This window comes from Taeniopygia guttata, chromosome 4A, assembly GCF_048771995.1.
Source record: "Taeniopygia guttata chromosome 4A, bTaeGut7.mat, whole genome shotgun sequence".
Lineage (NCBI taxonomy): Eukaryota > Metazoa > Chordata > Aves > Passeriformes > Estrildidae > Taeniopygia > Taeniopygia guttata.
This window is the reverse complement of record NC_133029.1, coordinates 18,329,176-18,353,653: the sequence shown is the minus strand read 5'-3', so window position 1 is coordinate 18,353,653 and position 24,478 is coordinate 18,329,176. Positions and strand designations below refer to the sequence as shown.

Sequence of the window (24,478 nt, the reverse complement as noted above, 5' to 3'; positions counted from 1 at the left end):
GTGCCAGTCAATGCCTCAGCAAGGCTGGGCTCAGGGATGGCACTGGGGGACTGGGGACAGGGTCAGCGTGGTCCCCCAGTCTCCTCCCCATTTGGGGTGCCCAGCTCTGTGCATCCTTGGCCACGGTTGCCATGGTGATGCACATCTCTCCCCGCAGCAGGAGCACTGGGGTTTGATGAGCTCTGTTCACTGTTCTGGCTTCCACAGCTCTCCTGTCCTCAAGCAGTCTCCAAGCAGGAAAGCAGAAGGAGATCACCAGGAACAGACCATGGGGATGTGCTGTGTGCCATTCCCTGTAGGCTGCCTGCCCCCACCTCACTGGATGGGACTGGTTTTATTTTTGTCTTTAACTAGAGACCCCCAGGAGGGACAAGTTTGGAAAATGGAACATTACGCATCAGTTGGCAAGTGCAGGGAAGAAAGAATAAGAAACCAAGCCCTGTGCCCTGTGCCCCTGCCTGGTGGCCCTGCTACTCCCCTCCACCCCCAGCATGGCCTGAGGGGTGGAGATGGAGGATTTATTCAGATGCAAATCCTCCCACTGCTGACAGGTGAAGGAGCAGCAGGTCAGGCAGCTGGTCCCAGGGGGAATACGGACTGTGGGAGTCAGTGCAGAGCTGGGAGATGTCACTGTGCCAGGGAAGTCACGGCCTGTCCCCTGGTCCCTGAGAGGGACATCACCCTGGCTGTGTGGGGACTGGGGCCAGGCATGAGAATCCTCTTCCTGGGCTCTGGAGGGAAGGGCAGGGACAGGCTTTCTGTGGGCAGGACTCCAAGATGAGCACTGCAGGCACAGCCTCCACTGCTCAAGGGCTGTTCTGGCTGACCCAGGACCTCCCTCAGCATCACTGAGCTCCTGGGGCTCAGGGAGGGTGTGGGACACGCTGGCACCTCCTTGGCTGTGTGGAAGCACATGAATTCACCTGAGCCTTTTCAAAAGGGTCCCCTGGGCAGCAAGAACGAAATGGGGACACCCCAGAACTGAGGCTGGTGCTGGCATTGCCTGCACCCTCCCTCAACAGAGCCCACTGCAGCTTCACAGGGACACAGCAATCCTGGGCTGTATTTGCTGTTCTCATCTCCCATCCCCTCCAAGGAGGCAGGATGACATTTGTCTTTCCCTTCCAGGATTTTCTGAAAAGTAAATGAGAACAGTTCAAGAATATGACCCCACGAATGGCAGAGTGAGAGAGTAATGAACAGCCTGGAAAACATCAGAGTGAGGCATCTGTTTACCCTCCAGTAAGAAGAAAATCAAGGAGAAAGGCAGTTGATGTGAAAGGCAAATCTTCTGGAAAAGGAGCCAGGGGAAAAGAAATCATCTTCTCCACAAACCTGTAATTAATCTGAGGGACTCACTGCACTGAGTGAGAAGCTTTGTGGGGATTTCTTTAGAAATTAGAAGCCAGACTTAAGAAAGTTGTTTGTACCACTGTCTTATCCCCTATTTCTGCAGTAAATAACAGGGCTGTTTGTTGGATAAAAGGAGCAGTGAGCAGCCAGGAATCCTTCCAGTGCCTGGGCTGTCCTCCCGTCAGCTGGGCCCTGGGTAAGGGCACTGCACGTGCCATTGCTGGCACCTCTTGGGTGTACCCTGGGTTCTGCTGCCAGCAGCTGATCCCCCAGGCACAAACACAGCCAGAACACCTGCACTCACCTGGGCAACACAGCCCGTGGCAGGTGTGGGGACAGCAGGGAGGATCCTGCCCTGTCACCTCCAGGACAGCCCCGAGCACGGCTGGGAGCTGGTGGTCCCTGCTCCCCCAGCAGCGAGCCCAGGCACAGTGCACAGGCTGGACAAGATCTTCCACACTTAAAAACTTGGTAGGTCTAAAAAATCAGTCTCCTGCAGAGGGAAACATCAGCCAGAGACACCAAAACAGAAGGGCAGACATCTGCTCAGCTCCTCTGAAGGGTGACTGCGTGGGAGGTGAGCTCATCTCGGTGCCATCCCTGCTGGCCAGCACCTCCTGGCTGCCCCTGGGGTCCCAGGTAAAGTCTGGACAGGCAGGAGGTGAGTGCTGGTGCCTGGAGGAGAGCTCTGAACCCGGGTTATCCAGCAGGGTTTTGTTGCACTGCCCACAACCCTGCTTGCTGGGAAAAAGGAGTTTTTGCAGGGCAGGAAAATCCCCCAGCCGGGGGGTTCACCCTGCGGTGGGGGAGGCGGGGCAGGGAGGTGGGTGAAGAGAGGAGTTAAAATCAGCAGCAGATGACAAGAAATTCATCCTGACCGGGGAAGCGAGTGGCTAAAAATAGCAGCAGGTTCTCAGCCGTGGCAAGGCAGGCTGGCATTTCTCCTGCTGCCCGGGTGCAATGGAGAAGGGCACTCTGGGCATACCCAGGGCTCTGCCTGCATTTTGGGGAGCACACTGAAGGGGCTGTCTGTGTTCTGCAGGGTCAGCACACACAGATTTTGGCCACTGTGCAGCTTTGAAAACCCAGCCCCATGCCCAGGGGAGTGCAGAAAATGAGGAGTGCAGGGAGTGCAGCCACTGTGGGGCTGTAAGAAAACATCAATTAGCAGGGAATACGAATCCTCCCGGAAAGTGCAGCTTCCCCCTTCTCCCAGCTGGCCTCCTGCCTCACCCCAGGCGTGTGCTGGGAGGGGTAGGACACGCAGGAGGCTGTCCTGTGCCACCAGAGCGATGGGACAGTGTGACAGTCTGTGCTGATCGAGGATGAGGTGGCTGCACGCAGTGACAGGGACAGGGACAGGGAGGGTGCTCTGGTCCCCTGCCCCACATGCTCCTGCTTGCTTTTCCATCTCACTGCTTCGCCCTAAAGTAGTGGAGTGGCATGAACCGGTGCTGCCTGTGTGGCTGTCCCTTTGTCACCAATGTCCCCAGCCCCAAGCTTGCCTTCCCCACGGCCCAGGGGAAGTCTGAGTCTGAGCTGCAGCTGGGAAGAGAAAAACCCACAAAAATTCCAGGGAGCCCTTTCCACGTGGGGAGCGGATTTGGGGGTGTGTGAGCGCCCATCCAAACCCTTCATTTTGGTGCAGCATCTCGGTGCAGACTGGGGGTGCTGGGGCAGGAACAGCCCCTCCAAGCCCTGCTCTGCCAGCCCCAGCACACCTCACAAGGGACAAAGTGTGGCTCTGTTACTGAGGGCTCCTAGCTAAGCCCTTCATTTCCCGGGGAGTGGGGGTGGTTTTGGATGGAATTGGTCACTGCCCAAGGGTCAGAACAAATTGCAAGGTGATCCATATTGATTTATAAGCATGTTTATTTTTACCAGCCTGGCGTGTTCCCCTCCTGGCTGGCAAACAAGGATGCGTCCTCCCTTCCCCACCTGGGAAGCAGCAGTGTTTTCTCTGGCAGGGACGAGCCAACAGGAGAACTTTGATGTGGGCTGGCAGGGCTCCCTTGCAGCTCCCCTGGGGCCTCATCCAGGAGGGGGCTGAGCTGCAGGATTGCTCTGAGCATGCAGGAGTGCACGGCTGGGTTTGCAGCAGAGGCTCTCACAAACCCTCCAGCTGAAGTACAAAGGGACAGGGATGCAGTGAGGCCTTTCCAACATCCCCGTGGCCACAGGTGCCCCTGGGGCTCTGGCCCCATAGTGCAGGCATGGGGCAGGGGTAGGCTGTGGGCTGCCCACCCAGCTGCTTGGGGCAGGGCTGCTCCATGCTGCCACAGGAAAGACAACTCCAAACACTTCCCTGCACATTTTCTTCTCCCTCAAGCCTTAGAAACCCATGGGGAGGATTTCTTCCTTTTCCCTGTCCTGCAGTCCTGCTTGGAGCATCCATGGAGCACTGCCAGGAGGTGGTGGGCTGGTCTCCACTGCCACGAATGACAGGGCCAAGGGGTTTCCATCCCACTTTTTGTCATCCTCTGACAGAAAGTGCCCAATAACCAAGACTTTTAAGCCCCTTTCTGTGGGAATCACAGTCCCCTCTTAGCTGCTCGCCTTGTGCCCAATGAGGTAAAAGTCCCACTTCCCTCCAGAGTGGTCAGAAATGGCAGAGTCAGCAAACCTGGAATTTCTGTGGAAGCAAAAAGAGGGGCTGGTATGTTTTTGCCCCATGTCATATTTTATTATTTTTCTGTTACGTTGCATTTTATATGTTTTATTTATGGGGGATTTTTTTGTGTAATACTTTTTCCTCCTGGTGGCTGGGGGTCCCTCTGGGCTTTCTGGGGTGCAGGCAGGGCTCTGCTGGTTTCCAGTGGCTGGAGGGGTTCTGGCTATTTCCAAAGGGCCGTTGCAAGTCTGTCACCTTCCCATGGCCATTTCAATGTGATCATGGGCAGGTGACATCGCTGCCAGGCCACCTGGGTGCCACCTTGGGAGCTAAGGGAGTTACCACAGTGCTGGCAGAGGTTCCCCCTGCGCTGTTGTCCCTTCCCATTCCACATCTGGCTGAGGACATCAGGCAGCCCCTCTGCCACCCTGCCTTGCAGTGGGAAACTGAGGCAGGGAGGGGTGCTGTGGGGCCAGGAACTGCACCCTGCTGGTGTGGGGTGCAGCAAAGCCCTGGCAGCATTTGCACAGATGCCCAAGTGGTGTTTGCCCCCAGCCCATCTGTGGGCAAGCCAAGGTTTTTGGGTTTTTGGGGAAGAGGCAGGGTCCCCACAGGGTCACAGCCCACCAGTGTCCCCGAGCCCAGGGACAGCCAGGCCCTGCCACCTCGCTGCCTGGCACACAGTGGGGCATTGAGGGACACAGCAGGGCTTTGTCCGCCCTGTGCCTGCCGGGAAGGGGCCGGTTGCCCTCTGCAGGCTCCCTTGGCCCTGTGCTGCCTCCACAGCTGCAGGGGACCAGGGGCACCCATGGGAACCGTGGCACCCACGGGACACGGGGTGCCCAGGTGGACCCACGAGTGTCCCCAGCAGAATGTCACTGCCCCACGGGGTCACGGGGCTGGGGAAAGTAGCTGCAAGATTCCCACCAAAAGGGGAGAAGCTTCCCCCTTGGAGCCCCCAGAGGCGAAAGCAGGTCCCTGGGCTGGGGAACCCCTCTTCCCTGCTGCCAGGTGCTGGAATCAGGGAGGTGACAGGGGCACAGCACTGCCGTACCACAGGGCCACGCTCACACATTGCCTCAGTGGGCAGCCTGGTGGGGCTGGGCGAGGTCCCCAGAGGCACGGGTGATGGGGACAACCCCCTGCCCTGCCCCCAGACTGCTCTGGTACTCTTGCAGAAGCCTTTCCCAGGAGCTGAGCGGGGCCGCTGGCAGCGCTGCAGGCAGCCGGGAGCTGGCAGCCAAGGGGTGCTGGGGGGCCGGGAGGGCGGGCCCGCTGCTTTAAGGGGGGTGGCTGTCACTCACAGAGCCCTTTTCTTTGCTGGAGAGCCGGGCAGGCACCCAGAGGGGGAACCCAGGGCGTGGGACCGCCTGGCAGGGAGGGCTCCGCACGCACCGAAGCAGCAGAGCCGCGGCCGGGGAGCTGACCGAGTCCAGCACCATGGGTGAGTATGAGGCGAAGGGTGGGGGCCACCTGCAGAGCTGTTGCTGCCGTCTCTGGGGACCTTATCCCAGAGCAGAGCCCACGGAAACTTCCCTCTGGCACCGGTGAGGTCCTGGTGACCCCAGTGTGCCCGTGCCGTGGGCGCTGCCGAGGGAGGATGCCTTGGCATGGCAAGGATGATGTTTTCTTTCCCAAGGCAGTTTTCTGTCCCCGTGTGCTCATGTGCTGTGTGTGGGGGCAGATGCCATCCTCACAGATGTCCCACCCCAGCCCTCAGCACATGGACTGGAGAGGTGAGAGCTCCTGCCTGGGGCTGGAGGAGCTGCGAGGTCCAGGCACGGCACTGAGCCTGTCACGCCTCGTGCCACTTGGATGCCAGCAGCCTTGGGAAAACGGAGGCACTCCCTGTGCCTCGGTTTCCCTACTGATAGAGCAGAGTTAATACTCACCAGTGCACCCCTGGGGTATTGGGGCTGCTCTGTTCCCGGGGGTGCCTTGTTCTGCCTCCTCCTGTCTGCAGCACGTTGTTTGGTGCTGGCAGCAGCAGAGCCTGGGTACAAGGCTCAGGATTGTGTGGCACAAGGGCTCTTTCTCCCCTCCTTTCCCCTCCCCAGCCTTCCCCCCTGCAGCTTCCCAGAGCAGAGGGGCTGTGGCAGGGAGCCTGTTGGGCCCTGTTGCACCCCGGGACTCACAGTCCTCTGGGCATGGAGCTTTCACTGCCCCAGAGTGGGCACCTCCCTGCCATCTCCTAGGTGGCCAAAAATCAAACCAGCAAAGGCAAGTTTGGCCCAGCGAGGGGCCAGAGCCTGCGGGACCCAGCGAGGCTGGGAGCAGCACTGGGCAGGAGGAACGAGGCCCCCCTGGATCTGCTGCGTCCAAGGCAAACAAGAGGGAGGGGTCTCAGCACTCCCCATAGCGCTGCCTTTGTTCCCTGTTTGCTCTTGGCGTGGGGCAGCCACTGGGGTGGCAGTGCCAGGACAATCCCCCATTGTCCTCGGTGCCACTGCGCAACCTTGCTCCCAGTGGGGAGGGCAGAGCTGGCCAGGACCCCACGGCTTTCTTGTCCTCTTGGGGAGGAGATAAGCACTGTGGGGTTTGTGGAGGGAGCGTGGGTTTGGTGTGGGTGCCTTTCTGCCATTCAAGGCAGAAATGCTATGCCCAGATGGGATGAGCCACTGTGCCCTGGGCACTGGGGTGCCAGAGCCCACGATGGGCAGCAGCTTCCCCAGGTGTCACACAGACAGGGCAGCAGCTTGTCCCAGCTTGGCTGGAGCCAAATGCTGGTGGGTGCAAACCCAGCTGGCTGTCTGCCCCCAAAGCAGGCAGGACAGCAGCTGGCTGGGCACCTCCAAACCCAGCCCACTGGGAAACTGAGCCAACACTCCTGCACGTTAGAGCCCCAACGTGCAGAAGGAGCAGGTGCCCATGGCCTCGCTGCTGAAACAATCCACCATTTAGGCACTGCAAACAGCACACTGCTGTGTGTCCTTGCTTTCCCTGCCCTCACGCTGGTCCTGGAGGACTGAACCTATTACACAAGTGCTGTCATTTGTGGAACTAGCACGGCTCCTTCCTACAAGCACGTCTGCCTGCATAAAGGGGCGGCTGCAGCCCGAGCTGCCTGCAGGGTGCCAGGCAAGGGACGAGTGCTCAGGGTGCCACCTGAGTGCTCAGGGTGTGTTCTGGCTCCTACTGTGCTGCCCCAAGCAGGGCCACCTTGCTGGATCTTCCCTGGGCTTTTCCCAGCAGAGGTACTGGGTTCCCCTCCATCTTCATGGCAAAATAGAACTGCAGGCAGCTGGCACGGCCGCTGTGGTGGCAGTGGGGAGCCCATTAGCAGCTTGTTTGCCAGGTCCCACTGGCATTACGCTACCTCACGCTCTATTTCCATCTGTTTGTCACGGGTCAGCATGGCTGGCTCCTCACAGCCTCTGTGCCCCACACTGCCACTATCCCTGGGCACCCTTAGGTGGGCTCCTGAGCTGCTTAGAGAGCTCTCAGAGGAGCTGCTGGGTTTGACTCTACAGTGCTGCAATGGGTCATTGCTGGGGTTTTCTTTCAACCTGTTTCCCCCCTCCTGCCAGGTACCTTTCTCCCGCTGCGTTCGTGCTCCTGAGCTGCAGGCTCCAAGCAATCCTTGTCCCAGCAGTCCTGTCCCACCTCACCCCTTTTCTCCATAGGTTTACTCGAGTGCTGTGCCAGATGCCTCATTGGGGCACCCTTTGCTTCCTTGGTTGCCACTGGCCTGTGTTTCTTTGGGGTAGCGCTGTTTTGTGGCTGTGGGCACGAAGCCCTCACAGGCACTGAGCAGCTCATCGAGACCTACTTCTCCAAAAACTACCAGGACTATGAGTTTCTCATCGACGTGTAAGTACCCCTCGCACCGGGGCCCCTCACAGCTCTGTCCCGCTCTGTGCCAGGCTGAAGCGTCTGACTGGGCTGGCCAGGGCCAGGCTCTCACCCAGGCACCAGGGTCACCCCAGGCTGCCTTTGCTCATGGCTCCATGGCAGGGTCCAAGTGGCCACTTGTTTTATTTCACACCAGTTTTTATCTGACCCTTGCTAGGTGTCCTGGGTAGTGCTGGACCTCTGCACTGGGTAGGTATGGAGGATGTGGGGGTGTCGTTGGCAGCCTTGCTCACCACAGCTTTGCCCCAGCTTGCTCCTCTGGTGGCTTCACCCTCTGTTTCGGTCCCCCTGGGGCAGCGTGGGGAGCGGAAGGGGCAGTGGCCAGGATGCCACACACAGGGCTGAGCTCCCCAGCAGCGCCCCAGCACCTGAGCACCCCTGCCCACTCCTCTCCCCCACAGCATCCACGGTTTTCAGTACTTCATCTATGGCACAGCTGCCTTCTTCTTCCTTTACGGAGCCCTGCTGTTGGCCGAAGGCTTCTACACCACCGGCGCCGTCCGGCAAATCTTTGGGGACTACAGGACCACCATCTGCGGCAAGGGCCTGAGCGCAACGGTAACTGGGGGCCCGAAAGGGAGGGGAGCGCGAGGCCCCCAGCGAGCTCACTCGTGGCAGCGGGTGTGTCATTGTTTGGGAAAGTGGCTAGGACATCCTGACAAGGTGATCTTAACCGGGGTTTGGCACCCCTTCGCGCGCCCCAGCGGGTTCACCGCGCTCCGTGCGGCCAAAGGGAGGAGACTGCGGCCGGCCGGGTTTTGGGATACCCCAAAGGGAAGCACAGCCCTGCTGTCCTCCCCCAGGATTGCCGTGTTTCCTGGGGACAAAAGCAGCACAAATGGTTACGTTTAATAAAAGTACTTTGTGTTTAAATATAGGCAGGGAGAATCCAAGCACCCCTGCAGTGCTGGCGGCTCAAAGCCCTGTGGCACCTGGTACTCCTGGGGTCGTCCACTCCACCGTGCTTGAGAACCATGACAAAGTGCTGGCAAAGGGATCCTGTGGCCTGGGGGAGCAGAGGGGCACGGCTGTGGTTCCCTTGGGGGCTGGTTGGGATGGCACCATGGAGGGAGGGCAGGAGAGCCACGGTGACACGCCAAGGCAGCTTTTGTAGCTGCCCTCCTGCTTGGCCGTGGGCACGGTTACCCCCTCCCCAAAAGGTGGCAGCCCTCCTGCTGCTGCCAGTCACCCCCACGCACACACAGCCGGGTGTGGATCTGGGACTGGCGCTGCTCCTGTGAGCTGCAGGAGCCTCCAGCTTGGGCTGCTGTCCTGTGCTGCCTGCCTGGGGACACGCTGGGTCTGGCAGGGGGTGCAGAGCTGGGTGCAGGCAGCATCGCAGTGCCCCACCTGCCCCACGCCCTCCCCTGCCTGGGGAACCTCGCGCTCCCCTGTCCGTGGCCTTGGCCACTCGGTAACCACGGCTGTGCCCGGCTTTGTCCTGACCCTTGCAGTTTGTGGGCATTACCTACGTCCTGACCATCATCTGGCTCCTGGTGTTCGCCTGCTCCGCCGTGCCCGTCTACATCTATTTTAACACTTGGACCACCTGCCAGTCCATCGGCAACCCCACCAAGACCTCGGCCAGCATTGGCACCCTGTGTGCGGATGCCAGGATGTACGGTGAGTGCCAGGTTCACCCCCCAGGAGCCAGGGCTAAGGGAGAGGAGAGGGGATGGAGGGCAGGGCCCAGGCACGTTGGGTGGGATAACGCAGGGCAGGTACTGAAGAGCCCTGAAATGCTGGGGGGTGTGTGACAGGTGGCTGCAGGAAGCTGAGCAAGGGAGTCAGCTCTCAGACACACCCCACTCACCCGGCTCCCACATCTCCACAGGTATCCTGCCCTGGAATGCTTTCCCTGGCAAGGTGTGTGGCTCCAACCTGCTCTCCATCTGCAAGACCAGCGAGGTGAGTAACTCCTGCCACCTCACGTGTGCTCCCCTCAATGGGACACCTGGGCTCTGGCCTCTCCAGGCAGCACAAGGGACCCCATGAGCTCACCCTCCTCTTCCCTTGCAGTTCCAGATGACTTTCCACCTCTTCATCGCAGCCTTCGTGGGGGCAGCTGCCACGCTGGTCTCACTGGTGAGTCAGTGCTCCCCGTGCCCGGCCGTTCTTCTCCGCCTGGCAAAGATGTGGGGGAAAAGGACAGCGAAGGTGGTGGGCATGGATGGGACAGAGCCTGTGCTCGTGTCGTTTTCTGGCACGTAAGTGCAGATGGTGAATCCAGGCCATAAGGTAGAGGTGGCTGCAGGAGGGGATCTGGAGAAGCTTTAGCAGACTGCCAGGGAGAGGTCCTGCTGCCAAGCACTGGGTGCCCTGCCTTTCCCCTGCCTTTCCCCAGCTCTCCTCTCGCTTATACCAGCGACACAACACTGTGGGGCCCAGCGGTGCAGCGGGACTCTGCAGGGCACTGCTCTCTGGGGGTGTGGGGCTGGGGGCTGCCCCTCGCTCACTCTCCTCCCACCCACAGGTCACCTTCATCATCGCCACCACCTACAACTTCGCAGTGCTCAGGCTGATGGGCCGAGGCACCAAGTTCTAGCCCAGGAGGCGGAGCGCAGCCAGACCAAATGCCCTTCTTTTGTCTAACCCCGAGGCTTTAACACTGCAGCCACCTGACACCAGGTCTCCTGCGTTAACTCTGCCTTCGCTGATGACTCCCCTCCTCTTCCTCCCTCGCATCCATTGTGCTGAGCGTGACCAGGAAGGAGAGCTTCCCACCAATGGACACCTCTTCATGCACTTTTCTCTCGTTGCTCATCCGTAACCGGTTCGCTCTAGAGCCAAGCCCATCAAAACCAGCCAGAGAAGAGGAGGGACTTTCTCCAGTGTCCCAGTGTTGCCTAGGGATGAGCAAAAGCCTTCAAGTTCCTGGGAGGAAGAAATCCATGTAGGTTGCTCCATGAATAGCAAGAGGCTACCTAGAGAGAAAAGGAAGTTGGCCCAGTCCTGGTACCATTGCTAAAGACTCTCCTGGAGCTGTCTGCTGTCACCACCCATGGATGGAGAATAAGAGAAGGATTTTTTTCCCTTAGCAGAGAAAGATGAATTTAACCTAAATCGCCTGCTGCAGTCACAGCAAAGGGAGTTCAGGGCAAGGATCTTCCCAGTGTGGAGAAGAGAGTGCTGATCCCAATGCTGATAAAGCCCTAACCCAGCTGCCCCTATTAAAGCCTAAAGGAGTTTGGTATGTCTGTAGACAAGGGGGACTCTTGGCTTTACCCTCCAGGCAGCAGAGAGGCAGCAAATAGGTTTGACTGAGGAGGGACACTCTGCATCAAGCCCTGGGAGTGTAAAGCCAGAGCCATCCCTCCGTAGGCAGGGGATAACCCTCAGGACCGCGTGCCTTGCCTGCCCTGCCAGTGCCCTTCACAATGGTGCTCTTCTCTGGGGTGACGTCTGCTTCTCTAACCTCCACTGTGCCAGAGAGCTCAGCTGGCTTCTCCCCTTTGTCAAATATAACCACCCCTCCTTCCGTCCCCCTCGTCCCCTCACTTTTTTCCTGCCAGTCAGGACAGCTGCCTTGTGCCTGCCAGGGTGGGAGTGACTGGCAGCATCTCACTTCCAGGTGAAACCCATGAAGGAATGGAGGAGGAAAGGAAAGGTGGCGGTTTGGGGGTCATGGGTTGCAAACACAGCCCGTCTCTGCAATCCAGATCCTTACTGGCGCCAGTCTTTTCCCATGGAGAGGGGTAGGGGGGGCAAGGGGTTGGGTGGAGACCTCTCCTCCACGACTGTTCTCCAGCTGGAGGAAAGCCCTCTGCCTGGGTAGCATGGATCTTTGGAAAACCAGACCTGCAGAAGTGCTGTTTCCAGTCCTCCCTGACAACTGGTGATTTTTGTTCTCCCTGCCTCTCTCTTTAGCACTAATCTTTGTGTTTATTTATTGCAGAAACTAATTTCAGTGGCAGACTGCAGGTCCATCTTGCATGGATTTTTTTTTTCCACGTCTGTATTGTTGTTATATATATTTTTAAGTGCTAGTTTCAGCAGGGGCAAGGATAAGGAGGCAGATCTGCTGAGCAGTGCATTTGAAGGATCCTTGCTGCCGGGAATGCTGAAATAGGTTGGCCAGGCTACCAACGCACAGGGGATGGGGAGGGGGGCGATGCCAGGAGGGGTGGCAGGGTGGGGAGAAACCAGTCAAGATCTGGAAATTCACATCAATGCTATCTCTCTTGGGGGTTTGCTGGGGTTTTTTTTTCATATCCATTTAACAAAAAATAACCAGGTCTTTCTTCCCACCCTTATCCCCAGACCCCACACACGCACACACACAAACACACACACATACACATGCAAAAAGAGTTAATCAACTGAAAGTGTTTCCTTCATTTCTGATCTAGAATTTCAACTTGTTAACCAGCAATAAAAAGGAGCAAGTTTTTAAAAGACTTATCTTACAGGATGTATTTTATAAAAATTAAAGAAAATACATTAAAATTAAGAACATTCTGAACAAGATGTACGTCTGCCTGTCCATTTGTTGTGCTGGCTTTCCCACCTCCTGCCCCCACAAGAAAAAAAGGGGAGGCTCTCCAGAGAAAGGAAGGCTGCAGAGGAGAAGGTCTCAGAGGAGCAGTACTTGCTGACCCATGTCTGGGCCAGTAGCCCCTGCAGGGCTCTGCCCACTCCAGCCACGATGTTCATAACTCTGACTTCAAAACCATTGTTCCCAGCTGGTGGGGGGCCCCTTAAAACCTCTTATTTATCTTCCAGCAACCCTGAGGAAAGCTGGGGTCTTGTAGCAGCTGCTTTCTTGTGTTTGGTACTGCTGCTGCCCTTTTAACACTCGGCCCACGTGCTGACAGCCTCTGCTATGTCTCCTCATGTAGCACAATAAAACCACAACAAAACTAACAGGACATCTCAAGCCAAGCTGGCTGGCACTAAGGCAGCATGTGTGGGATGAACATGTCCAGAGCCATGCAGAGTGGGCGATTGTCTCGCTTGCAGAGAGCCCTGTGTGGAAAAGGATGGTCTTGTTTAGGCACAGGGGCACACTGGACTGTCACAGACACTCTACATGTCCTGTCTGTGGCTCCATGGTGCCATTTGCTGCAGGATTGTTAACTGTGTGCACGGTGCTGGTGTGTGGGAGGGCATTGGCTGCTGCCATTCTGCCCCAGAAACCTGAGGTGCATCTTTCCACAGCAGCTGCTCAAAAATTATTGATTCAAATGTTGTTTCTCTTGGAAATTTCCCCAGGAGCTGTGCTCAAGGGTCTCCAGGGAGTGAGGTCACAGAGGGATGCTCCCAGCCCCATGGGTCTGTCCAAAAATGCAGATTTCAGGCATAGCCACATGCCCAGGAGTGGCAGGGTGGGACCTTCACTACTCTTCCTAAATGGCACTCTAGCCCAAATCCCACTCCCCCTGCTCTTCCCTGCTTCAGCCCCCTCCAAACAGGCAGCAAAGTTGCCCATGCAGCCTGGCCATGGAAGGTTTAGCTCATGCACTGCTGCTGCCCCAGCCCAGTGGCACAGCCCGGCCTTGCCCTGGCTGACAGAAACCCATGGGGCTGCAGCCAGCATCAACGGGGCCCTTTGTTCCCTGCGTTCCCAGATGCCATCACGCTCCTCTCCCCGTGCTGAAAGGGTCCTGTGTGTGCACAATCAGCCGCTGGGCAGGAGCGAGCTGGGGAACAAAACACCATCTCTTTGCCCTGGCAGGGACTGCTGCCCCCCGGCCGGCCTCGGGCTGGGGACAGCAAGTGCGAGGTGGTGTGCGAGAGCGGCCAGCACGTCCGGGGTGCTGGGCAAGGCCGGGGGCCAAAGGACACATGTGGCCTCTTCAGGTGTGCCCTTGGTCCTGCCCCACTGTCACTCCACCTCGGGACATGGGACCTGCCCTCAGAGCTCCTTTCCTGGGCACCCAGCGCCCTCCAGGAGCTGGCCGAGAAAAGATGGAATAAGCTCTGCCTCATCCCAAGCCCCATCTCTGCAAACCTGTGGGAGTCCAGGGCTTCCCTCTGGCTGCCCTGGCAGGTCTGGGACCCTGGCAGGGGTCAGGAACCCCCTGGACAGAGCCCCCAGAGACACTGTCTGTGATCTCTGTCCATGGAGAGGAGTTTTCAATCTTACAGGATGAATTACAAGCTTTGAGTGTTTGATAAGAGTAATAATTAAGTGTGACACGGGTGCAAAAGTAAAATTTTAGGATTCTAGATAAGGGGTCCAAAGGGGACAAGATGGAGGAAATTGGGTGTGTCTTGTCCTTTTTCTCCTTCTTCATGCCCTCCATGTTTCACTGTGGTGTTGGCATTTTTCTGTTGGTTTAGGCTGGGGACACACTGTCCAACGTAGGGGACAGATATTGGCACGTTATTGCAAATCCAGCACAGGTAGTTTGTGGTATTTAATGTTTGTACCATCCCACTGAGGGCAGAGCCCCACACGCTGCCCTGCAGGACAGAGCTGCGGCAGGGCAGCAGAACATGTTAGAGATAAACAGAATAAACAACCTTGAAACCAGCACAGACGAATTATGGCTTCTGCTTTGGCAGCGGGGCAGAAAGACAGAGACTTTCTACAATCTCAGAATCACCAACACCCACAGATTCCGACACAAACCACCCCATCAGGAGAGCTCCAAGCAGGGCACCCAGTGCAATCACCTGTTTCCCCTTGTCTAGTGGCTAAAATGTGTCTGTACTTTGCTCCTACAAAAACTGGATCAGACAAATGGAGCAAGTGCCATCGGCTGGCTTGCTGGCAAGAAGGAGAGTCAATTCCCATCCCTCCATCCTGTGCCCTGCCGTCCCGGGAGACGGCCCTGTGGGCCCTGGGGAATGGAAAAGAGAGGGGAGGAGATGGCGGCACCCAGGAGGTGCTGGTGATCACCCAGCTCAGGCAGCCCCCAAGGGCGAAGGGCCGCCGGGCTGATGGCCGCCTCCACATCCCCGGTCCTGCGGGCGCACATCCCCGGTCCTGCGGGAGCGTATCCCCGGTCCTGCGGGAGCACATCCCCGGTCCTGCGGGCACCCATCCCCGGTCCTGCGGGAGCGCATCCCCGGTCCTGCGGGCGCACATCCCCGGTCCTGCGGGCACATCCCCGGTCCTGCGGGAGCGCATCCCCGGACCTGCGGGAGCGCATCCCCGGTCCTGCGGCTCCTCCCCGCGGCCGGCGCACGCAGCGGCTCCTCGAGCAGCGAGGCAAGCGGCGGCGGGCCCGGTTCTCCCGCAGCGCTGCCCGGCCCCGGCTAATTGTGCTGCCTGGGGACTGTTCCCCCTGAGCCTCCGGAACACAGAGAGCCCACCAGGACTCACCAAAAACACCACCAAAGGCTCACTTAGCACGGGTTCGGACTCAGCCCTGGAAAGGCTGTGTGGGATGATGTGCTGGTTTCAGCTAGGCAGTTTTCTTCACAGAGCTGTGTTTTGGACAAGCCATGCCTGGCAAGCATCTCTGCCTGCCAGGGCCGTGGCGTGGTACTGACACCCACCTGCCCTGGCTAAAGTCCTCACCTGCACCTGATCAAGCACCCAGCTACTTTCTCTCCATCTCTGCATAGTCCAGCTCTGCCAGGAGCTTCTGTCTAAAGATGAAGAGGGAATAGTAAGTGGAAAGTCACAGAATCACAGAATGGCCCGGGTTCAAAGGGACCTTAACAATCATCCAATTCTGACCTGCCACAGGACAACTTCTACTAGAGCAGGTTGCTCAGAGCTCCATTCTCCCGGGACTTAACTCTTCCCGGGATGGGGCAGCCACAGCTTCTCTGAGCAACCTGTTCCAGGAGTCCTGTACCTGCAAGTGGCCATGTGCATCAGCCCCCAGAGGACCCCAGGAAGGCATGAGGAAAGAGCTGCTGCACCAGCCATGCAAGCACTGGGCCCAGGGGCTACCTCTGTCCATCCCTGATGGCTTTTGCATGAGCAATCACCTCAGCAGGCAATCCACCACTTCACAGATCAGCCCAATCTCTCCCTGTCAAGGGACTCTGACTCACCTGTGGCCTTCAGATAAGCACTGATGGAGCTGCCATCACCTCCCACCTGGGCAGGGCAGACTGCTCCTTAGTCCAGAGGAGAACACACCAGTGCCCCAGTGTCAGAGCTGTCCTCAAACCTGTTTGGAATTGGAGCTTAGAGTCGGGTTCAGAGGCTCCTAAAGGGGCATCTTTAACTCTTTATTCATTCTACTCAACCTCAACTTCACACAAGAATAGGCTGTATCCAGAGATCCCGTGAATCTCCTCAGAGTTCATTGCCTTAAAGAGCAGCCCCAGAGCTGAGGAGTAGCTGCACTCAGGGAATGCCCCTGGTCACCAGAGAGCAGCCCCAGGGCATCTGCAGCCACCGGTGCTCCTCAGAGAGTGGCTCTTGAGGAGAATCCAGTTTCCTTAGCCCACCACCAAGCAGTTGCATGGCCTTTCAGGGGCACCACCTGGCCCAGAGCAGCAGAATCCTCAAGAGGGCCGTGGGGGAGAAAGATGAATGGAATCAGGACACTCTTCACCCCTCCTCCTTTCCAAACACACTGGGATATGCTACAGCATCTGTCCCACACAGAAGCAGCTCACTGTTTTCCCTTGGAAACACTCCTTTGTCCTCCAGGGACCCATCCTCTCCCCAGCCCATGACGAAACCTACTGAGCACTCTGCCACAGCTTACAGGGGGAAACTGGGGAATGAGGCAAGGGCCTCTCTGTGGCTCCTCCTCTGCCTGCACTTCCTTACAAACACCTCACACCAGGGCACGCAGCAGTTTCTGGTGCTTTCAGACAGACCCTTCCTGATGTGAGGCAGCCTCACTCAAACCCCACAACACCACCAGGCCAGAGTCATCTCCCACCAGTGTTGACTGTGTCTTCAGCTGCCTTTTGAAATGGCTGAAGTAGCTGGAGGACCCCAGATAGTCCAGCCCACATTTAAAATGCACGGTTTCCAAGGACTTTGAGCCCTACACTGCCTCCTGGAATCATGGATAGTGCAAGCAGACCTGGGAGGAAAACAAACTAAAATGTTCTGCCAAAAGAAACAGCAGGCACAGGCTCTGCAACACAGATAAAGTCTCCCAAAATAAGCAGCCATTCTGGCAGGACAGCAAAAGAGAACAGTCCCCATATGCTGATTTCCTTCTCAGCATCCTATGGAAATCATGCCTGGTTAAAACCCCCTGGAGCCCGAGGAACCGGTTCCAAGATCACCAGAAGAATTCACAGGAAAGTACTGGGCTTACTGCTGAGAGCCCAGGCTGAGAATTTAAGATGTAGTGACAGAAGGAAGCCATGTGGAATATTTCTGTTCTGAAACTGTTTTCTGATTCTATTGAAAAGACAAAACTGGTCACTGGATTCAGCTGTTGAGTTCTGATCCTTCAGCTCCTGGTCCAGGTAGGTACACAAAGGAATCTTTCTCTGATTCCTCAGTGACTGCTCTCTACCAGATGCTGTAACTAATCAGTCCTCAAAACAAAAACTGACTTCAATATCGATAAACCAAGAAGGCAGCCACTTCCCAAACTCATTTGAATACATCCATGTTTTATTTGCTTAAATAAAGGTAGAATCTTGGTTTTACAATTCCAATTCTGTAGCAATAGCAACAACCACAGCAGCACGAGGGAACACGGGGGAAGGGATGGCTGTTGGCACTGAACTTGCAACAGAGTTCAAAATCCTGGCTCCTTTGGGAATTGTGCGTTTCATTTAAAATAAATTAAACAATTGAAATATATCATACTCTACCTTAAAAAAAAAAAACAAACTACATAAGCCTAATATAATAGGGGGGGTTAATATAAAAAAGTAAGTGATCCAATGTCTGTTAGAAATAAAAGGTGCTGTGTAACACGTGCACAATGAGGCTCTTCAGCTTTAGCTACTAGCATTGACATGCACAGGGTGCTGCAAACAACTGCACATGTGCTTCCTGCACTGTGGCATGCTGAATCTCCGCCCTCTTCCATAGGAGGTGCCAGTCCTCACACAGATCCCAGGAGATCCACGGGAAATGGCAGTTTCACCTGCAGGGAGCCCCCCCAGCAGTGTCACTGGCAGGGCTGGCCAGCACACAGAGGCTTGAGTCTGTTCTGACCCTGAGCCCTGCACAAACCAGCTCCAGGGAATGAGCCTGTTCAGGGATGGGAACTGGAACCACAGGTCACAGAGCATGAGTCCTTGAAGGAAATATCAAGCAGTGCTAAAGAAGAAAAATCCAGAGGCCTCAGGAGGTCAGACACAGTTAAATAAACAGTAACAATAACATCCTGTAAAAATCTCTCACCTAGAGGCAGAACCTCCTCCTTAAGGGAGCTGCCTAAATAGCATTCACTCCCCATGAACACAACTGTTGAGGCCTGTTTCGAACCTAGATCCCCCTAAAGCATTAATACTCCAGTCCCTTCCACACACGGCTGCCTTGCAGACAAGGGCAAGATCTCTCTGGGTTACCCCAGAAGAAATGAGGGAAAATGCTCATGCTCTGCATTTTCAGAGACTCTGCTGTGATGGGGACAAGCTGCCAGCACAGGGCAGACTGCCCTGCTCTACAGCACAGCTTAAGGGAGGGTTGCTTGATGTGAGCTATAAAATTTACCATCCAGCAGCTGATCACAGTGGGAATCACCCGGCAGCCAGTGGATACGTGCTCAGGGCAGGCTCCTACGTGCCCGTGGGCAGTCACAGCTTTGGCCAAATGCTTGCATGGGAAGTTGCAGGGCACGAGCTTTGAGCGGCAAAGACAGCAGCCAGCAAGCTCATCTCTGCTACACAGCCAGCCTGGGACTAACTAACACCTAGCAGAGGGCAGGAGATAGCAGCAAAGCCTGGCATCCCTTCTAGAAGGCTCATTGGGCCCCCCATGCCCATTTTTCAGCCACCTTGTACAGAGAAAGCAATGCAGCTTTCTCCCCACCAGACTGAACACAGCAGTTAATTGAGCAGACACTTGACCAGCCTATCACAGGAATTACAGATAAAACATTCTGGATTTCCTCTGAGGGATCAAGGGCCAGGCCGATGGCATGGGCTAACTGTGCCTGCAGCACCGTGCCTGACACAACACGTGAATGGTTCCATGCTGCAGCATTCAGGTGGGAACATCCACGCTAGAGCAACTGAAGGCATGGCTGTGCCAGCTAACGAGGCACAGTGGTCACTGGTGCCAGACTGTGAGTGGGTTTAACAGCTGACCATGCATGAGGTCCCCAGCCACCTGCACACCTAGGAGACAGCCCACCCACCTGCCATCTGCTTGCTAGAGCACATCACCTGAACACAGTGATTACTTGTGACACAAACCAGCTGAAGTGTCATACTCCAGCCTCCTGAGTAACCCTTTGACATGACCCAGCCAGCGGCCACATTGGTGTTTTTCACCCAGGGCTTCAAGGCTGAGCTTCCACAAGAGACAAGGAAACATGTATTAAACAACAAGCAGACAGTCTCTCCAACAAGTAACACTCACACAAGACTCAGTTAGAGGTGAGGAAAAACAGAGCAGAAATAGGCAGCTATGAAGAAACAATACTTTCACATTCAAACACAGGCCCATGTCTCCTTCATATGTTGCTTCAGGTCAGAGCTCTAACAGTTCTCACCACAATTCAGCCTCAGGACACAATACACTTATCCCAAACAACAGACACACGTCTCAGCCACTCCAGTATTTGGCTTTCCTACAGTCACATGGGCCAGAGTCTTTATGACAGGTTTCGTTCTGTATGTTGAGTGGGATTTCCTTTGGCAGTATGGTGATGAGTGGGTCTAATATTTTTTTTTTATTTCAGGACTAAAATACTTCAGTGTCTAGATGCTCTCAGCTTTTCTCTGGAGGCAGTTCTTGGTACAGAACAAATCCCTGTTGTCTTTAGGGAATTTAAAGGACTTTAACTCAGCCCTTTAAACCTGCTAAAACAGGCAGAGATGGAAGCAAGACTATGCTCACATGCTCTGTTAACAGCTCCCTCCTGCAGATACATGCTTTGTGCCCGAAAACTCCCAGCAGGATTCAGATGGTGAGGCTGCAGCTCCCCAGTGAGCAAACCTCCTCTTGTCCTTGTGGCCACTCTCCTCAGAGTGCCCCAGGGCTGCCCAGGTGTGTTTGATCCAGCCGCTGGCTCCGCGCCGGTCCAAAGCAGCAGCCACTCTCAACAACAGGAAGAGCCCGATTTGGAGCTGGAGTTCAGGTCAATGGTGTGGCCCAGCATGCAGTGCTCCAGCTGCTCCTCCACCGCCAGCACCTGTCTCACGGCTTCCTCAAAGGCCACCGTCACATTGGTGTCATCCTTGGCACTAGTCTCCAGGTACGGATAGTTACCGTTTTCCATGCACCACGCCCGGGCCTCCTCTGTGCTCACTTGTCTCTCCAGTTTGTCTATCTTGTTGCCCAGGACTACAAATGGGAAGTGTTCAGGGTCCTTCACATCAGCATAATAGATAAACTCCTTCTGCCAGTTACTGAGGTTCTCAAAGCTCTGCCGGTCATCCACGCTGAAGGTCAGCAGGCAGCAGTCTGCTCCCCGGTAAAACGGCGTCCGCAGGCTCTTGAACCTCTCCTGTCCCGCAGTGTCCCAAATCTGGAGGGTCACAAAACGCCCGTCCACCTCCAGGTCCCGGTTCAAGAACTCCACCCCAATCGTGTGGAAGGCCTGCGAGTCAAACTTGTTGGTGACGTACCTGTTCATGAGGGAGCTCTTCCCAACTCCACCATCTCCAAGGAGAATGACCTTTAGGAGCAAGGACTTCCCGCTCATTGCAGCAGGACGGAGGGGCAGGGTAGCAAGGCAATCTGCAGGGTTCAGAAATAGTACCACTTGACTTGTGGGTTCTGCAGAAGATCAGAATATGGTATTTCCATCCCCATTTCTGAAGTTTTGTGTATAGGAAGTGATGTTTCTTTTCAGAGAGACTGTATCATTCTAATCTCTCTTATTAGAGAGTTCAGAGCTAGTAACTGGACAAACTTGCGGGCACTCAAGTCCTTCATCAAGTCCAAATGGATGCAATACATGACCCCTTTAAGTGCAAGGCAAAAACAACTGTTGAGAGTTTCGTATCAATTACACCACTTTTGGTGAAAACTCTGTATCAGAAAGCTTGTCCAGTTTTTCCAAACACATCACCACTTGGAATATCTCTCAGGGCCTGCATCCTGTGAGGCTATCACAGAAACAGCAAAATCACTAGGGGTGGCCATCACCAGCCTTCCTTTCCACTGCACCATCACCAGCTAAATAATTTCTCCTCTCTTACTTGCTCTACTGGAAGGATGTAATAGATGTGCAGGTCTAATATCAATACAAGTAATTTGTCAAGCCAGTTCTTAATCACCCTGAGGATGCTGACTCACCTTGCCAGCGCAGCTGCGCGTGATCTCCGTGGCTCGGAAGGGGTTTCCCAGGCACAGGGACCAGCTGCTCTTTGCTGGCAATGCCTGTCACAGCCCAGTTTGCTTGGACTCAGCTGCAAATTCATATTGCAACAGCCCAGACACCACAGGTTCCTTACTCAGCACCCTCAAGGCCAAGTGCCAGTGAATGCTCCCCCTCCCAGGGACACTCTGCAGGCTAGGGTAAAGGCCTGACATGGAATAAGAGGTTTGTTGGGCTGCTGTACTGTACCTGCTCTGTTTCCAGGACTGTCCAGGGAACACCTTCCTCCAGTGAATCAGCCACTAAAAAACAAACAACAGTCAACAAGGTTACCAGAGCTGTCCTCGCTGCCTTTCAGTTTGTGATGCTGACTGAGAATGGAAGGACAACAGCAGAGCTCTAGGAACCTGCACATGCAGTACCAATAGCTGGAGTAAAGCAGCAAGGACAAAGCACTGAGGAGTTCCCCTTGTCCTGAGTGAAATGGAATAGAGCCCATTTCTGGCCAGGGCAGTGCCAGTACAAGGTGCATGCTGAACCCCAGGTAACAACAGAACAAACTGAAGGAGCTCTGACATGAGAGCACAGGTGTGCAATCTGTGTCTTCCCTCAATCCAGGGGATGGTAACAACTGTGATCTGCTTGTCCTGCCTACTCACACACCCTGGAATCTGATTTGAGGATTGAACATACATCTGAATCTACTAACCAGGAAATTGAGCCAGCTGGGAACAACCTGGCATGAAAAGACAAGGAGCTTGCTTACACCTGCTACCAACATTCCTGGGAAGGGTGGATGAGTAGTGCTTCTTAGTGATGACATCTCCAACCCACTGAAGCAGGAGTGTGTGGCACTGCCAGATCAACACTCCTACTCCTTCCAGGCCAAACCCTGCTTTCTGCCTTAACCTCGGGAGGCCCTGTTCAATCTTGATTCTGCTCTTTTTGCAGCCCTTCCAAACGGTACTTACCACAAAGCAAAAAAGCAGAAACTTCTGTTTTAAGAGAGTTTCTGCAGTTTCTGCACAAAAGGCTCACAAATTTCACTTCCCTGCACAGAAACACCTCAAACCAAGCACAGCTGAGCTAACCTGATGGGCTATTTGAGGAGCAGTGTGTGACCCAGTACTTTAAAGCAAAGACCAAAATGCAAATGTCAGAAGAGACAAACAGGAACTGCAGCACAGGTCCCCACGGCTTAGGGGAAATCCCACCCTGTGAGCAGGTGAGCTGTTTAATATCCTTGTTTCTTTCCAAACCTTCCTGAGGAATGTTTAAGACAATCACTGCTACCAAAGCCCCTCCTGGCACAGGCCATCAGCCCCGAGCAGAATTTCTGATTAGAAATGCTCTGTTAGCAAGTGACTCTTTTAAAAAATGACTAATAGGTTATATCGGGCTGCTCCAGAGCCTGCAGGACTCGGGAGCAGTGCTCAGGTCAGCGCGCTGCCGGCAGCCGTGACACAGCCTTGACACCGCTGTCCCATTGCGAGCTATTCCGGAGGCTGAACCCCACTGCAGCACCTGTGTGCAGGTACCAACAGCGGGCTGGGCACGCCGGCTCCGGCTCCCCCCTGCTCCCCCAGGCCCCGGCTCGGCGGAGGCGAGACCCTCCAGCGGGTCCCATCCCGCCCCACGGGAGCGGCCAGGGAGGAGCCCGCAGCCAAGGAGCGGCACCCGCGAGGGGCCCCTCGGCACGGGCCGGGGTAAAGGGGCGGCTCTCCAGGCCCCCCATCCGCAGGTGCCCCGGCGGGGGCGGCGGCGCCGGGCCCGCCCTTACCTCGCCCTCACCGCCCTCCGGCCGCCGCCGCCGCCCGGCCCGCGGGGCGCAGGTGCCGCTCGGCCCCGCGCCTGCGCCGCGCACGCGCCGCCCGCCGGCCGGCAGGGCCCGCCCTCAGCCCTCAGGGTGCCGCGGCCGGTCCCCCGCGTGTCCTGCCTGTGTCTGCGCGGCCACCTCACAGTCCTGCGTGTGTCCCCCGTGCCTCCTCACTCCCGTCACAGGCCTGCGTGTGCCCCCTGTGCCTCCTCACGCCCCTCACAGTCCTGCGTGTGTCCCCCCCGTGCCTTCTCAGGCCCCTCACATTCCCCCGTCATTCCCCTCACAGTCCTGCGTGTGTCCCCCTGTGCCTCTTCACGCCCCTCACAGTCCCGCATGTCCCCCCTGTTCCTCCTCATGCCCCTCACAGTCCTGTGTGTCCCCCCCCCCCCGTGCCTTCTCAGGCCCCTCACATTCCCCTGTCATTCCTCTCACAGTCCTGTATGTCCCCCCTGTACCTCCTCACTCCTCTCACAGTCCCACACATCCCCCCTGTGCCTCCTCACACCCCTCACAGTCCCACACATCCCCCCTGTGCCTCCTCACTCCCGTCACAGTCCTGCGTGTGCCCCCTGTGCCTCCTCACTCCCTCACAGTCCCGCACGTCCCCCCTGTGCCTCCTCACTCCCCTCACAGTCCTGCGTGTGCCCCCTGTGCCTCCTCACTCCCCTCACAGTCCTGCGTGTGCCCCCTGTGCCTCCTTACGCCCCTCACAGTCCTGCGTGTGCCCCCTGTGCCTCCTTACGCCCCTCACAGTCCTGCGTGTGTCCCCCCTGTGCCTTCTCAGGCCCCTCACATTCCCCCGTCACTCCCCTCACAGTCCTGTATGTCCCTCCCCGTGCCTCCTCACGCTCCTCACAGTCCTGCGTGTCCCTCCTGTGCCTCCTCATGTCCCTCACAGTCCTGCGTGTCCTCCCTGTGCCTCCTTACGTCCCCTCACAGTCCTGCGTGTGTCCCCCCTGTGCCTTCTCAGGCCCCTCACATTCCCTCGTCACTCCCCTCACAGTCCTGCCTGTGCCCCTGTGCCTCCTCGGCCCCCTCACAGTCCCTCCTCACAGTCCAACCTGTGCCCCTTGGCTGCCCGCCCTATGCCTCCTCGAGCTCCCGTCCCCTCAGTGTCCCCCTGTGCCCCGAAGCCACTCACAGTACCCCCGTCACCCCCTCCACTGTCCCTGCGTGTTCCCTCTGTGGCCCGCAGCCCCGCACTGCTCGCCCCGGCACTCCCCTCACAGCCCCGCCTGTGCCCCCTCAGTCCTCTTTGTCACTCTCCTCCAGCCCCGCACATCTCCTGCCCCCCGCAGCCCCCTTAATGCCAGTCGCCATCACTCCCCCCACAGTCCTGCCTGTGCCCCCTCACTGCCTGCCCCTGTCACTCCTCTCATTGTCCCCCTGTCCCCACTTTGTCACTTCAGTGACAGCTGCACGAAAGAGCAAGACTCCCCCACCCTCACAGTCGCCCACGGGACCAGGAGTTCGAATGCCTTTGAGGAGGTTTCCAGGGAAGAGCAGCTCATATAAACATTATAT

The 24,478-nt window shown here is 56.6% G+C and overlaps 2 protein-coding genes and 1 long non-coding RNA gene across 7 annotated transcripts; 1 reads left to right on the top strand and 2 right to left on the bottom strand.

The window, feature by feature from the left end:
* Positions 1 to 3,211: 3,211 nt before the first annotated feature.
* On the bottom strand, positions 3,212 to 9,709 carry LOC140684182 (uncharacterized). The gene is made up of 2 exons (XR_012056071.1): positions 9,630 to 9,709; positions 3,212 to 3,475 (listed from the first exon to the last, which is right to left on the bottom strand). It is a non-coding gene; the product is annotated as an uncharacterized lncRNA (long non-coding RNA).
* PLP1 (proteolipid protein 1) lies at positions 5,251 to 12,283 on the top strand. 2 transcript variants are annotated; one of them, XM_030272288.4, is made up of 7 exons: positions 5,251 to 5,408; positions 7,588 to 7,774; positions 8,218 to 8,374; positions 9,271 to 9,439; positions 9,651 to 9,724; positions 9,836 to 9,901; positions 10,290 to 12,283. In XM_030272288.4, exons 1-7 carry the CDS (start codon positions 5,405 to 5,407, stop codon positions 10,359 to 10,361), a joined length of 729 nt encoding a protein of 242 aa, XP_030128148.1. In that variant the 5' UTR covers positions 5,251 to 5,404; the 3' UTR covers positions 10,362 to 12,283.
* A 5,002-nt stretch (positions 12,284 to 17,285) lies between these two features.
* On the bottom strand, positions 17,286 to 23,016 carry RAB9B (RAB9B, member RAS oncogene family). Of its 4 annotated transcripts, none has more exons than XM_030272330.4 (3): positions 22,916 to 23,016; positions 21,385 to 21,437; positions 17,286 to 20,923 (listed from the first exon to the last, which is right to left on the bottom strand). In XM_030272330.4, exon 3 carries the CDS (start codon positions 20,515 to 20,517, stop codon positions 19,912 to 19,914), a length of 606 nt encoding a protein of 201 aa, XP_030128190.1. In that variant the 5' UTR covers positions 20,518 to 20,923; positions 21,385 to 21,437; positions 22,916 to 23,016; the 3' UTR covers positions 17,286 to 19,911. The 4 variants fall into 4 exon arrangements, with proteins under 4 accessions (XP_030128190.1, XP_030128191.1, XP_030128192.1 ...); XM_030272331.4 differs by having other exon boundaries at positions 17,286 to 20,915; XM_030272332.4 differs by having other exon boundaries at positions 17,286 to 20,779.
* Positions 23,017 to 24,478: the final 1,462 nt, after the last annotated feature.

Excerpts from the sequence above, each read along its gene's own strand:
- PLP1 (XM_030272288.4), top strand. Across the intron at positions 7,775-8,217 it reads TATGAGTTTCTCATCGACGT|CATCCACGGTTTTCAGTACT; the intron begins GTAAGTACCCCT and ends TCTCCCCCACAG. Across the intron at positions 9,902-10,289 it reads CTGCCACGCTGGTCTCACTG|GTCACCTTCATCATCGCCAC; the intron begins GTGAGTCAGTGC and ends TCCCACCCACAG.
- RAB9B (XM_030272330.4), bottom strand. The coding sequence starts at position 20,517 with ATGAGCGGGAAGTCCTTGCTCCTAAAGGTCATTCTCCTTGGAGATGGT.